Source organism: Fistularia commersonii, chromosome 1 (genome assembly GCF_037954325.1).
Source record: "Fistularia commersonii isolate RoL2024-O1a breed Wild chromosome 1, RoL_Fcom_v1.0, whole genome shotgun sequence".
NCBI lineage: Eukaryota > Metazoa > Chordata > Actinopteri > Syngnathiformes > Fistulariidae > Fistularia > Fistularia commersonii.
In genome coordinates, this window is record NC_141284.1 from 8,189,212 (window position 1) to 8,204,196 (window position 14,985).

Genomic DNA, 14,985 nt, shown 5'->3' on the forward strand with positions numbered 1-14,985 from the left:
TTCTGGTGTGTTTGCTCATATCATTGCATGTGCATTCAACAGTTTTAATTACTGATGAAGCTACAGGTGTCACAAGTCTCAGTCATGTTTTTGGATTCATTTTTGAGCTGAAATGTTTTGGAAATGGTATATTAAAATACTCAATGTTACTTAAATATCTGCTGTACAGTTCTATGGAGACATTTCACATGTTTTCTCCTGGAACAGCGCTACCGTGCTGCTCTTTGTCACACTAATCTCTGTCTTACAGATGAGCTCTGTTGGAATAACTGAGAATGTCAAGGGGGACAGTAAGAAGTTTGAAGTTTGGTACAATGGTAGAGAGGAGGTCTACATTATCCAGGTATGTCAATTTTGCATGTTATTCATCTATCCAGGATACTGTGTAATTTTTTTGCAGGTGAATATGACTGTGGGGTACATGATCCATCCCACTGCACTGTTTTCCATGAAATTCACCTACCGACATAATAGAACCCCTTTCTTGTCGTTTTTTGATGAAACATGGAGCGTGATGTCTACATCGACATTGGTATCTATATCTATCCAAAGTCAAAGCAGAGTTTGTTTTTTCTACATCTCTCTGCTCAAAATGAGAAATGTGATGAGAAATTGCGTTCATTCATTGACACTGCAGCACACGCTGCTTCCCCAGATTTGTTGATACAAAATGCTCCAGGTGTGTCGAAAGACGATGAGAAAGGGGTTTCCAATGCTTCTGGGCTTGGGAGTAGTTACATGTAACTGCGGGAAAGTGCACATGTTCAGGCATGGCTACACATTCTCAGTCCCTCTCCCCGTTTCCATTGTAACTCACTTCATGCACTTCGTTAATTGAAGTAATTAGAATATTTAAACTGGTAATGTAATTGTTTAAAAAAATATTTTTTCTTTTTTTTTCAAAATCTACATTTTGTAATGAAAAAAGTCTTTCATGTATCCACTTGGTGGCAATGTTGAACCACAGTTTTCACTAATGCGGTTCTGAACTATAGCACACTGTTCAGTTTTTTGTTGTATATGTTGGTTGATTCTGGTGTGTGTGTGTGTATGTGTGTGTGTGTGTGTGTGTGTGTGTGTGTGTGTGCGTGTATGTGTATGTGTGTGTGTGTGTGTGTGTGTGTGTGTGTGTGTGTGTGTGTTTGTGTGTGTGTGTGTATGCATGTGTTTGCCTGTGCGTGTTTGTGTGTGTTTGAATATGCATGCGTCTGTACGTTTTTGTGTGTGTGCATGTGTGCATCTGCATTCTTCCTCAGGCTCCTTCAATGGATGTGAAAAATATGTGGGTGTCAGAAATTCGAAAAGTTCTTACAGGCCAGCTTGAAGCTTGTAGAGGTATGTTCTCTCTCTCACACACACACACCAACACAACACAGACACACGCACACACCTATTCACTTGAGAATACCAACACTCCAGTTTATTTCTATATTTTCATAGGAACAAACTCCATTTCTAGTTTGCAATTCACATATCTTTATGCTTGGTATATCACAGCTGCTTGCACATTCATTGTATTGACAACAATCCCTTACATTTCTAATCCTACATTTTTTTTCTTATTGCTCAAATCTATACAGCCCGTTCTCCATATTGTGTATTTCACTGGAAACATCTTTCTAAACATGTGTTTAACATGTGCTCACTGAATTGTATAATTTTCAAATTCTTACTCAAATTCAGTTTGATTTTCAAAATTCCCTAGTTATGTTCTGGCATTATCTACTGCTGCATCATCCCACATTCTGTTATCATGGAAATGCTTTCATGAGCACTGTTATCTATCAGCACATCTTAGAGACATCCTTTCCAGCAATCCAAACCACCTGCAGAGTAATATCCTCTTTCTAACATTCTGTGGTGGGCACAAGAGGAAAATGTACTTAACGGCATATGAAGCTGTTAAGCATCGTTAAGCTTTTTTGTTGCCTCATGTTGGAAAAATGAAAATAATTTTCAATAAATTGGGACTTGCATTCTGTCAAGTCCAGCAGGGGGTTACTCTAATGGTTAAATGGTTAAAGGCCGCTTCATATTACGTGAGAAGTCAAAGCCCTGGGTCGCTCCCAGGGCTATGAGAATAAGAGCAAAGCACTTTCTGGCCATGGCCATCAGTAATGCCGAATAGAGCAGGTACCACAAAAAAGGGTGGGGAAAAATGAGATTTGTGCTGCTTTAGAATAAACATGGCAGTTTTAGAAAATATGGTGAGAGCAAATTTACTAAACAAGTTGTCCAACAAAGGTCAAAATAAATATTTGATTGTCATCAGTTCTGTCCAATGTTGATAGTAATAAGGTTGGGCTTTCGCTATAAGTTAAGTCTCTTTGCTGCAAGCCTTAATTGAATCATACATTAATAAATGCAACAACAATGGCTATGTAGCCTATGTTTGCATATTTGATCAGTTCTTCTTCTTCTCCTTTTGGCTTTTCCCCTCAGGGGTCGCCACGGCGGATTAACCTTCTCCATCTAACCCTGTTCTCTGCATCCTCCTCTCTCACACCAACTACCTACATATCCTCTCTCACTACGTCCCTAAATCTTCTCTTGGTCTTCCTCAAGACCTCCTGCATGGTAGCTCCAATTCCAGCATCCTCCTACCAATATATTCACTATCCCTCCTCTGCACATGACCGAACCATCTCAGTCTGGCTTCTCTGACCTTCTCTCCAAAACATCTAGCATGTGGTGCTCCGCTGATAGACGCATTCCTGATCCTATCCATCCTGGTCACTTCCAAAGAGAACATTAGCATCTTCATCTCTGAAACCTCTAGCTCTGCCTCCTGTCATCATTGTAACTGTTTCTAGGCCATATAGCATCGCTGGTCTCACCACTACCTTGTACACCTTTCCTTTCATTCTTGCTGATAGTCTTATATCGCATAGTACCTCCGACACTTTTCTCCACCCATTCTAACCTGCTTGAACCTGTCTCTTCACCTCTTTTCCACATTCTCCGTCGCTCTGGACTGTTAACCCCAAGTACCTAAAATCCTCCAACTTCTTGATCTCCACTCCCTGTAACCTTATTGTTCCACCCCAGTTCCTCTCATTTACACACATACTCTGTTTCGCTTTGACTAACTGTCATTCCTTTCCTCTCCAGAGCATACCTCCACTTCTCTAGATTTTCCTCAACCTGTTCTCTGCTCTCACTACAGATCACTACAGATGTCATTTGCAAACATCATGGTCCATCTGTCCATCGCTACTGCAAACAAGAAGGGGCTCAGAGCTGATCTCTAGTGGAGTCCTACCTCCACCTTGAACTTCTCTATTACCCCTACTGCACACCTCACCATTGTCTCACAGCGAGCATACGTGTCCTGCACCAGTCAATCATACTTCTCAGCCACTCCTTATTTCCTCATACAGTACCAGAATTCCTATCTTGGCACCCTGTCATATGCTTTTCCTAGGTCTAGAAAAACACAATGCAGCTCCCTCTTTCCTTTTCTGGTTTGGATGAACAATTTTAGTACTTATTGCTAATTATCATTGGCAATTATAGATTTCTATAAGTTCTATCATTAGTTATGCAAAGTCCTCAAATTTGGTTCAATATTCACCTACCGATGCAACCTACACAAATCATCAGTGATTGAACCTGGGGTCGCCGGATGTTTTGGGTCTTTCTGCATCAGACACCCTTACCCAGGTGACCCAGCTGGGGGGTTTCAGTCCTCAGCTTGTTTCTACTTAGTTTGTGCAGCCAATGGATCCCTGCCTCTTGATCAACAGTCATCTTGATGCCTTCTCAGCGGTGTCCCTGATGTTTTCTGATGGCTTTCTTCTTGTTTGGTCCCCTTATTCCCAACATCCTAAGAGCCCTTCAGAGTGGGGGCATAGTCAATTCCAACAGTACCACCTGCCCTGTTGATTCTGCCATGAAAACAATGTCCAGCCTGAGTGTGGTCACTGCAATGGCATCTGGGAATCTAAGCTGCCTACCCCTATCCGCTTTCAGCTGCCAGTTCCTAGCTGTTTTCAGTAGCCCCCCTGCTTTGCTTGGGCAATCCTGTGGCCTATAACAATTGCAAATGCATGCATGTTGCTTCATGCCGAATGAGAACCCAGAGCCTACTGTATCTGTCATTGCTTTCAGCACCTGATCACAGTGCCACTGATTGTGCCCCTCAACCAGGGCTTTTGGGCAACAGCTTAGGATATGCTCCAGTGATCCTCTCCTCTGGCAATGATGGCAAGCAGGTGTCTCTGCCAGACCCCAAGAGAAGAGGTTGAATGGGCTAGGAAGGATATTGTAGAGTGACAGGATCAAAAACTTCATCCTTTAGCTCCGCCTTCACAAAGCTCAGACTAAGAGATCTTCCAGTCCAGTGCCTGCTCCCATCTACTCTAGACCAACAGTGGCCTGAGGAGGCGTAGGAGAATGCCATGCTGATATATTCACGCTTTAAGCTTAAATGGTAGCCTTGACATGTCTACTGCCACTAGCCAGGTTCCTATATCTCTGCTGGTTGCTTTGGGCACTGCTGTGTCCCTCAGGGTGCCATCAAAGATCTTTCCCAGGCTCGTGACTGGCTTCTCCAAGACTGGTGGAATCTGGACACTCTGCCAGTGAGACAAAGAATTTGCTTGTCACCCTCCCCTTCTTCACCACCAGGGAATGGGACCTAGCAAGCTTAAAGCCCATATGCATCCAGTTGATGAGCCGCTCAAGGCCTTGCTGAATCCATCTACAGCCGGGCATCAATGTTGTGGTATACATCAGGTCATCCATAGAGGCCTCCATAGAGGCTGCCATACACCTGTGTCCTCTGCACCTCACCTCAGTAGACTTGACTTAACCATTTTAATGGCTAAAGCAAAGAATATCAATGACATGGTGCATCCAGTGATTATACCCTTCTCCAGCTGATATGATGCTGATGTTACTGTTCTAGAGGTGACCCTTTAACTGACCCTTTAAGTAGCTGTAATAGTCCAGTATGAGGTCTCAGTATGATTTTGCCTAGAACATGGTGCCGGTCAAGCTGGGTATCTTATCAGCTTGTAAATTGATCCATAGGCATTGAACAGGTTGAGCCACAAAACTGCCAGGTCCCCCTGCTTCTCCGGGCCTTTCTGGTGTGCTGGGTGACTTCTCCTGTGTGCTCAGTGCATCCAGGCACCTTTGGGATCCCCCTTCTGCACCGAGGTTTCGATGTATGCATTCTTCAAGAAGAACGGCATCATGGTTTGAGCAACAATGCTGAAGAACATCTTGCCCTCCCCACTCAGAAGTGAGATGTTTCTAAACTGTTCGATGGTGCGTGAGTTCTCCTCCTTCTGAATCTATAGCCCTCTGTATGCCTCCAGCTGTCCCCTCTTCCAGATAACCTTGAGGATCTTCCACAGTTGCTGCAAAAGCCTTGAGCACCTCCTGTAGACCAAGTATGATACTCCACTGGGACCTGGTGCTATCTTGAATCTAGTTGCTCAGACAATTTCCTAGACCCCTCTCAGGGTTGGCTCCCAGAGAGTTCAGGGTCATCAGAGTACTGCAGAGGACCAAGATCCTGCTCCCTTGCGCTGTCACTGTAAGTTGCCCTGAGATACTCATCAACCTCTCCTTGAGCACAGGCCCACCTCCCTTCAGCCCAAGGATCTTCTTGGTGGAGCTTAAAAGGCTTGCAATGAAGCATGCTTCTTGGCTCGCTCCCTTCCCCTCTTTCTGTGACATTCCACTTGATGGAGCATCCCTTGCCTACCTATAATGTTGTCCTAGCTGTTGAAGCTCTTGCCACAGCTGACTGATATTCCTCTGGCTGTGGCTTCGATAACCTTAGGATCCTCGTCAAACTGGCACCACTCACTTATCTTGTTGGCTGAAGGCCACTACACCTGATCGTTTTCTAAATGCCGTTCTTGGGGTTGGGCTTGTTGAGTGTGGAGGGTCTGGGCCCTTTTGGCAGACTCTGGGCCGGGCTCCACCTACGTCTCACCAAGCAATGGTCCTATGCATTGCACCACTTGGCTCCCCAATTAAGCAATCTTTGTCTGGTGGATCTTGAGACCTCCTGGGTCGTTGCAGACATCGCCAAATAAACAAACTGCGCTCATGCTGGTAGGGTCAATGTCTGTAGATCCATCCTGTTGTTGCGCTCATCCTCCGCTCCTCTTCCCTCTCGTGCACCCGGGGTATAACTATTGGTTTCCATAGGTTGCTTTTCGGTTCTCCCTCATGGGAGCTGCAAGTTCGGGTGCTAGCCCTCCTCCCATTTGCTGTCTCTCTAGCTGTGTGCTGCCTCTCCACGTGTCGACACTCAGTTCATTTTTGTCATCCGGTCTTTTTCCGGTCTTACACTGATCAACTTTCTATACATCAGAAAAAATGTTGCTTTACTGCCAGGTTCTATATGAGAACTGGACTTCTTCTTCTTCTTCTTCTTCTTCTTTCGGCTTTTCCCGTTAGGGGTCGCCACAGCGAGTCAACTTTCTCCTACTCATTTTGTCAGCTCTGTATTTCGTAGCCTGACACATACAGTCATAACAGAAAGACCTAAAAACAAAGAAAAATTTTAATTTCTTCAATTTAAATGAGACAATAATCCCTCTTTCTTTTCTCAGAGGTCACTACAAGTTCAGAGATACAATATAGTCACCACTTATACCGTTTTTACTCTGCATTAATGATATTCTTATCAAAGGATTGAAAGAGATTTTCCGTGTGTTCAGCTATCTTTTTTCCTCTCTATCCAAGATTACCTTACAATTCAGATAAAATTGTCTGAATTGTTAAATTAGATTTTGAACGTACAAAAAAAAGAAAGACTTGATATTTTTCATGGTGGGCTTATGAGAAATACATTAAATGAGGAACAAAGAAAGTGCATGAAAAGTCAAGCTACTCCCATCTAGATAACTGAGAATTTGGGAAAAACCAAGCAAAATTATTCTTTACTTAAATTACTTATACATCTTTCTAGTTCTGGCTAATTGTCCAAATGACAGAATATTGCTTTTCAAGCCAAGTCATTCTCTTATATCACATTTGAATGTATGGTTGGTAATAATTTAAGAGCACAATGTCTTCATAAATTGAGGGTCAAAACTTTAATTAATTATAAATAAGGTAATTGTCAATAGTTTAAACCTAGGGTCTACATGAAACCACATGCTCATGGGCTTACGCAAATTAAATGCACACACACATACACAGTGAGATGCATTGCTTCCTCCTGGTTTGTTTCTCTCTTTCACATTCCCTCTGTGCTGCTGAGCATCAGCTGTCTTCAGTTCCACTCTGTGGTCCTGATTGACAGGAAAACCACCCTCCGTGAGCCCCACACGCCTTGATTGACAACATGTGTGTGTGTATATGTGTATGGTGTGAGCTGACTGACTAATGACACTGCAACAGCCCTGTCATGAAGTTTGGAGGAAAGATGATGTAGGAACCTCTTAAGGTCTGGTGCAATGTGGATGTGTTTGTGCATGTGATTTACACTTCCGATTTCATGTGAAGCTTGATGCAGTGTTTAGCATTCCTATGTTACAAGAACAAATCTCCTGGTTTGTATTACATGGCTGACTGGGGCTTTTTTGCATGAAGTTTACATTTTCTCTGGTGGTGTGTGTTTGTTGTCGGTTAGTTCTCCAGTTTCTTCCCATAGTCAGAAAACATGGGTCAGCTTCACTGATAACTCAGAAATTGTCTATATTGGTATATTGGTAAGAAAGCGAATGCTGGGATGTTCCGACATCCCTGTGATTGAATGGTGATCAATGCAAGTCTTCTTTTCTTTTTGGCTACTCCCTTCAGGGGTCGCCACAACAAATCAAACTCCTCCATCTAACCCTATTCTCTGTGTCTTCTTCTGTAACACCAACTAATTTCATGTCTTCTGACACTACAGCCATAAATCTTGTCTTTGGTCTTACTCAAGGCCTATGGCTGGTAGTTCCATCCTTAGCATCCTTCTATCAATACACTCACTATGCCTCCTCTTCACATGACCAAACCATCACACCCTGGCTCCCTCTGACTACCTCTTCTTTTCCTTTCCGCTTTTCTCTTCAGGGGTCGCCACAGTGAATCAACTTTCTCCAATCACCAGCTCTCTGTATCCTCTTTCACGCCAACTAACTTAATGTCCTCTTTCACTACATCCATAAATATTATTTTAGGTCTTCCTCTAGACCTCCTGCCAGGAGGTCTAATTCCAGCATCCTTCTACCAAAATATTCACTATCCCTCTTCTATACATGACCGAACCATCTCAGTCTGGCCTCTCTGACCTTCTCTCCAAATCATCTTATGTGCTGTCCCTCTGATAGACTTATACTTGATCTAATCCATCCTTGTCATCCCCAAAGAACATCTCAACATCTTTATCTCTGCTACCTCCAGCTCTTCGTCCTGTCTTTACTTCAATGCCACTTCAATGCTGGTGTCACCACTACGTCTTTCCTTTCCTTTTGGCTGATACTTTTATCCCACATTTACACTGACATGTTTTCCATCCATTCCAGCCTGCTTGGATTCATTTAATCACCTCTTTTTCCCACTCTCAATTGCTTTGGTCTTACCTTCCTTCCTGTTCTTTCAAGGGCATTGTTGAACCTCGCCAGATTTTCCTCCACCTGCTCCCTGCTCTCTGCTTGTCGATCACTACAAAAAGAGGCTTAGAGCTGACCCCTGATGTAATACCACCTCCACCTTGAACTCCTCTGTCACACCTACAGCACACCTCACCAGAGTCTCAAACCTTGCATAAATGTCTTGCAATTGTCTAAAATACCTGTCTGTAAGTCCAGACTTTCTCATACAGTATCTCAGCTCATTTCTCGGTCTACAAAGGTGCAATGCAGTTCCTGCTGACCCTTACTTTACTTCTCTACCGACATTCTTGAAGAAAATACTGTATCTGTCATACTCTTTCCAGGCATGAACGTGACACTCTAACCTAACCTACTTATCTGTATATACTCCTGCACTTCTTCACATTTTTCAACCAGGTCCCCTTATCTACTTTCATCTAAAAGACACACTAAGTACTCTCCTGCCTGTCTCCCTGGTTAGCTGTAATTGTCCAATCATCTGGAAGCTCTCCCTGACCACCGAGAACCTATCTCAACTCCTCCCTGAAAGTCATACAACACTCCTAACTTTTCAGCTTCCACCTCCTCTGTTATGCCTTTGACCCTTCATCTTCTTTGTCACCAGATTCATCCTACAAAACACCATCCAATGCTATTTGGCTACTCTCTCCCACACCACTACTTTGTAGTTGCTGATCTCCTTCAGATTAAATTGTCTGTACAAGATGCTGTCTGCCTGTGTGTTCCTACTGCCACTCTCAGAAGTTACCCTATGTTCCTGCCTCTTCTGGGAAAAAAAAGTATTCACCACAGCCCTTTCCATCCTTTTTGCAAGATTTAACGTCAACAGTCCCTCTGTGTTCCTATCCTGGATACCAAACCTACCTATCAGTTCTTCATTACCTCGATTGCCCGCACCCACATGTCCATTGAACTCTGCACCAATTATTATTGTCTCCCCTCTGGGGATATTCTACAGCACTTAATTTCACTTACTCCTCATTTTTTCCTTCTCCTCTAACTCATATCCCACCTATGGGATATAGCCACTAACAGCATTGAGCATCTCACCTTCAGTTTTCAAGCTTTAGACTCATCAGTCTATCTGACACTCTTCACCTCCTGAACTTTCCTATCATAGTCCTCCTCCAAGATAAGTCCGACTCCATTCCTCTTCTTGTCAATACCATGATGCTGTAACTTAAAATCTGCACCTAAGCCTCTAGCCTAACTAACTTTCCACCTGGTCTCCTGGACACGTAATCTCATTTATACTTTATCAATCCCTCATGGGGAAATTCATTCTCTGCAATTAACCCATCATGGATGAACCATGAGCAGTAGCCATCCGTCCATCAGTGCCAGGGGGAGCAGTTAGGGGTTCATGGTCTTGGTCAGCAACACTTTTGACAGTTGTCCCTACTCTCAGTCCCAAACTCTTGATTTCTCTTCTCTCTGCTTCTGAACAGCCCTTCTTCTTTGACCCAAAGTAGCCCAATATCCTCTGGTACCTGCAGGTTATTTGCACCAATGGTGATCGTTATTAACTCGGGCCTGTAATGATTGGGAATGATAGCCGCACGCTTGATTCGCATATTGGTTTTGAAACAGGTTTTATGCTATATGCCCTTCGTGATGCAACCATCTGTTATTATCTGAGCTTGGAACCAGCTCAAAAAGACACTGGCTTGCACCTCTGAGGCTGCATTCAGTAATCATTGCAAGTGGGGAGACTTATTTGGTATCATTGTTTATGGTGACATTTATTGGGATTGGTTTATGGTAACATTTATTGGGATTGGTTTACATTTGAATCATTGTGAGCTATTCCATTTTAAGAGTTAATAGTAATATCCAGTTTTTATATAATCATATTGAAGGTGAATATTTCCCTAATTTTTGTTGCTCCCTCTGGAGGCCATGGTGCCCTTAGCATTTGCCTATATTTCGAAATTGTCTCACAGGTAAGTATTAACAGTAAGATGCAAAATCCTGTAACGACTCTCCTGAACAGTTAAAACTTGCCAATTTTCGACAAATCCTTTTTATTCTTGCAGCAAACATACACTTTACTCAAAGCTGCATGATGATTGTTGATGCACCCTGTATCTTCCCATTTGAATAAATATTAACAAACATGACTGAGAAAACACTGTCAAAAAAGGAATCACATTCAGTGTTACAGTGAAAGTCCTTGTTTTGGATAACTCTCATTTTACAGTTTGGTATAGAAAGTATAAGTAAATGGATAAATTAATAGGTAAATAATTGCCATTCATATCATGTATGACAAACAAGCAGCCAGGTCCATGGTGACATGACTTAAACCTACCAGCTCTTAAAAAAGAAGGAAAAATCAACTTGTTTTAGAAGTGTATGTGCTCACTGAACCTGTTCAACATTTCAGTGCCACAATCTATTTCTAAATACCAAATTCACCCCAGTTTAGTATTCATTCAGCAACCTGCTTAAAGAGTCACAGTTTGGCCGAAAAAAGGGTAGGGCTTGATTTGGATTACCTATCATCAATCATAGGTTTTAATACAAACACAGTACATACAGTACATGCTATGAATACAGGTACTGTATTCATAGCATTCATATCCATTACTATTCATATCAGTATTTAAATAACCTGTTATATTTTTTGAACAGTGGGAGGAATACAGAGAACGGTGTTGAATGCGGAGTCCACAAAGAGCCACCTGATGTAGTAGTCTTTGTTTTCTAGGTGGGAGAGGGCGTCGTAGTGGGTGTCGGCTATGGCGTCTGAGGCTGACCCGTTTGGCTAGTATAGAAATTACAGAATGTCGTTCTGAATGTGGGCCAGCGCCACTCTCTCGAAGCACTTCATGATGACAGGAGTGAATGCTACTGGCCTGTCGTCACTCAAGCAGGTGGATGTGCACTTCTTGGGGAGGGAGACGCTGGTTGTGTTCCTGAAGCAGGTGGGGACAGGGCTCTGGCTGAGGGAGAGGTTGAAGATGGCAGGGAGAACATCAGCCAGCTCATTTGCACAAGTTCTGTTATCCTCAAGTTATCCTCCTGTGTGGCTGCGGTCTTGAACACATCCCAGTCGGTTATAGCAAAACAGTCCTGCAGGATGCCCCCTGTATCCAGAGTCCAGAGTTTGATTTCGCTGGTCATGGCTTTGCTCTGTTTCAGTCTCTGTCCGTACACGGGGTACAGAAACAGAGAGATGTGGTCTGACTGTATTCAGTGGTGCGGGGCTCTGTACGCACCACTGACATTGCTGTACATGTGGTTTCAACCACATTATTATGTTTATAAGTGAGGTAATATCATGGGGACAATGATTTCTTTAAGTATCATTCTTGCCATTGTTGTTGAGGGGAAAGAGAAAAAAAATAAACATTAGAATGTTCTGGTCCTGCTTATGCTTTCTTCAAGCAGAGGAGATAAAAAAAAGAACAAACAACAAATATCAAAAAAGGCTGTCCCACAAGATCCTACTATGGCCTTTTCTACATTTGTCAGTTTCTAATGTCAAATAGACTTATTTCAATCAGATAACTGCTGAAGATGAAGAATTGGCTCCCAAGGGAAGGAGTTATTTTCCTAATCTGAAGACAGAATACAGCTGCTTGCAAATTATGAGATTATTCATTCTGCTAAAAATCCTTGACTGTAACATGCCTTTTTTAGTACAACTAAATGAAGCTTTTGGTTGTCCTTCTCCATGTTTTTTGTTTCTGTTGGTATTAGCCAAAATGATCCCTGGACGTAAACAACTACACTCACCGGCCACTTTATTAGGTACATCATGCTAGTAACGGGTTGGACCCCCTTTTGTCTTCAGAACTGCCTCAATTCTTTGTGTCATAGATTCAACAAGGTGCTGGAAGCATTCCTCGGAGAGTTTGGTCCATATTGACATGATGGCATCACACAGTTGGCGCAGATTTGTTGGCTGCACATCCATGATGCGAATCTCCCTTTCCACCACATCCCAAAGATGCTCTATTGGATTGAGATCTGGTGACTGTGGAGGCCATTTGAGTACAGTGAACTCATTTTCATGTTCAAGAAACCAGTCTGAGATAATTCCAGCTTTATGACATGGTGCATTATCCTGCTGAAAGTAGCCATCAGAAGTTGGGTACATTGTGGTCATAAAAGGATGGACATGGCCAGCAACAATACTCAAGTAGGCTGTGGCGTTGCATTGGTACCAAGGGGCCCAAAGAGTGCCAAGAAAATATTCCCCACACCCTTACACCACCACCACCAGCCTGAACCGTTGATACAAGGCAGGATGGATCCATGCTTTCATGTTGTTGACGCCAAATTCTGACCTTACCATCTGAATGTCACAGCAGAAATCAAGACTCATCAGACCAGGCAACGTTTTTCCAATCTTCTAATGTCCAATTTCGATGAGCTTGGGCAAATTGTAGCCTCAGTTTCCTGTTCTTAGCTGAAAGGAGTGGCACCCGGTGTGGTCTTCTGCTGCTGTAGCCCATCTGTCTCAAAGTTCGACGTACTGTGCGTTCAGAGATGCTCTTCTGCCTGCCTTGGTTGTAACGGGTGGTTATTTGAGTCACTGTTGCCTTTCTATCAGCTCGAACCAGTCTGGCCATTCTCCTCTGACCTCTGGCATTGACAAGGCAATTCTGCCCACAGAACTGCCGCTCACTGGATATTTTTTCTTTTTTGGACCATTCTCTGTAAACCCTAGAGATGGTTGTGCGTGAAAATCCCAGTAGATCAGCAGTTTCTGAAATACTCAGACCAGCCCTTCTGGCACCAACAACCATGCCACGTTCAAAGTCACTCAAATCACCTTTCTTCCCCATACTGATGCTCGGTTTGAACTGCAGGAGATTGTCTTGACCATGTCTACATGCCTAAATGCACTGAGTTCCCGCCATGTGATTGGCTGATTAGAAATTAAGTGTTAACAAGCAGTTGGACAGGTGTACCTAATAAAGTGACTGGTGAGTGTAGATGTCAACTAGAAATCTTGGAAGAAATGCAAAGTAGTATGACCTCACATAGTGATTCATGCCAAAGACAATAAAACTGTCAGGATTCTATTTTTAGCCTGATGCAAGTGGCCTAATAGGTCAGGTGGGGAGGCAGGCAGGCAGGCAGACAAGCAGGCAAGGATTGTATCTAGCAAGATAGCATAACCATATGATCATTCAGGATGTAAATTTCTTGGAATTATAGAAGGTTGTAAAATGGGTGGCTCTGATCATTTTGGAAGAGACTTATGTGTATGCTGAGTATCTAGGATGGAGTATGGCCTCCTTGTTGTGATCAACCTATATGAATAAAACATTGCCCCATCCATGATGAAACAGACATTCCTAGCACTGTCTACAATATCAGGAGCATATGGAATGGATCCCCGCTGAGTCTGCATTTCTGTGACAGTTTCATTGGTCGCTCAGAACAGGTGGTGACAACTCAGATCATTAACACACCTCGCTGTTCCAGATATGAGAGCTACAGGATGCATTTGGCCAAGACTGCTTCTCACTGTCTTCCATTATTTTGCTAGATTCTTTTTGAGAGAATTTGGCTCATGCAGCAGAGTTCTGGAGCAGGCAAGATTTGCTAACACTGCTTTTATGAGGCCTCTTGTTTAGATATTTTAACTGTAATCCTTCAATGTGTCTCATTCTCTTTGAGGAGCAACAGAGTGAAATCGGGACAGAAAAAGCAATCCAGAGAGTTAGTGCAGCACTAGCTTTTTGGCAGTGAAATTAAGATAATGAATTATGTTGGCACAATATGCAATGCTATAACTGTCATGGAGGTCACACACTGAGATGTGATCCGATGTCAGCTGATTAGAATGTCTCAGGGGTTTACTGTCACATACCTAATGAAAAACAATTGTTACTTCATATTCTTCTGTCATTTTCCAAAACAAAGTCAAATACAGCAATATAAAAATGGGGAGAAGAAAGTAGCAAAGATAGAGATCATACACGTCAGGAAACAAATTAAAAAGAATTGGCAAGATAATAAATTCATGGGATTATATTCAAATCAAAATATTGGCCAAAAATTAGCTTATTTATTATAATTATCTGATTTGCAAATTGTTATTTCTATATCTAATTCATCAATTTAATAGCAAAAATAACAGGTTTTCCTTGTATTGCTTTATTTTATTAAATATTAAAATGAATTATTAAGTATTAAAATTATATATTTTTCCATTAAATGGTTAATTAGTTAACACCATTGATTTAATGACATTGAGCAGAACTTTATTGGAAATCATTGCCTTAATTTTAATTAACATGAATATAGATTTTTGACAAAATGACAGCAATCATGTTCATAGAAGCATGTGAGTCTTTTATGTACTATTTCCTGATAGTTTCGGGATCGAGAGTGTCAGACACCTTAATTTAATTTTGGGTTTGCAACCTGGAATGTTTGAGGATCTCAGGTTTGA

At 42.4% G+C, this 14,985-nt stretch overlaps 1 protein-coding gene across 9 annotated transcripts in view; it reads left to right on the forward strand.

Annotated features, from left to right (window-relative positions):
• The window catches only part of mcf2l2 (MCF.2 cell line derived transforming sequence-like 2), a 200,296-nt gene that overhangs the window by 135,163 nt on the left and 50,148 nt on the right, over positions 1-14,985 (forward strand). For all 9 annotated transcript variants that reach the window (XM_086146490.1, XM_086146499.1, XM_086146460.1 and 6 more), the window contains exons 24-25: positions 251-343; positions 1,257-1,335. In XM_086146490.1, coding sequence (XP_086002616.1) covers positions 251-343; positions 1,257-1,335 — 172 coding nt within the window. The remainder of the gene's footprint in view (positions 1-250; positions 344-1,256; positions 1,336-14,985) is intronic.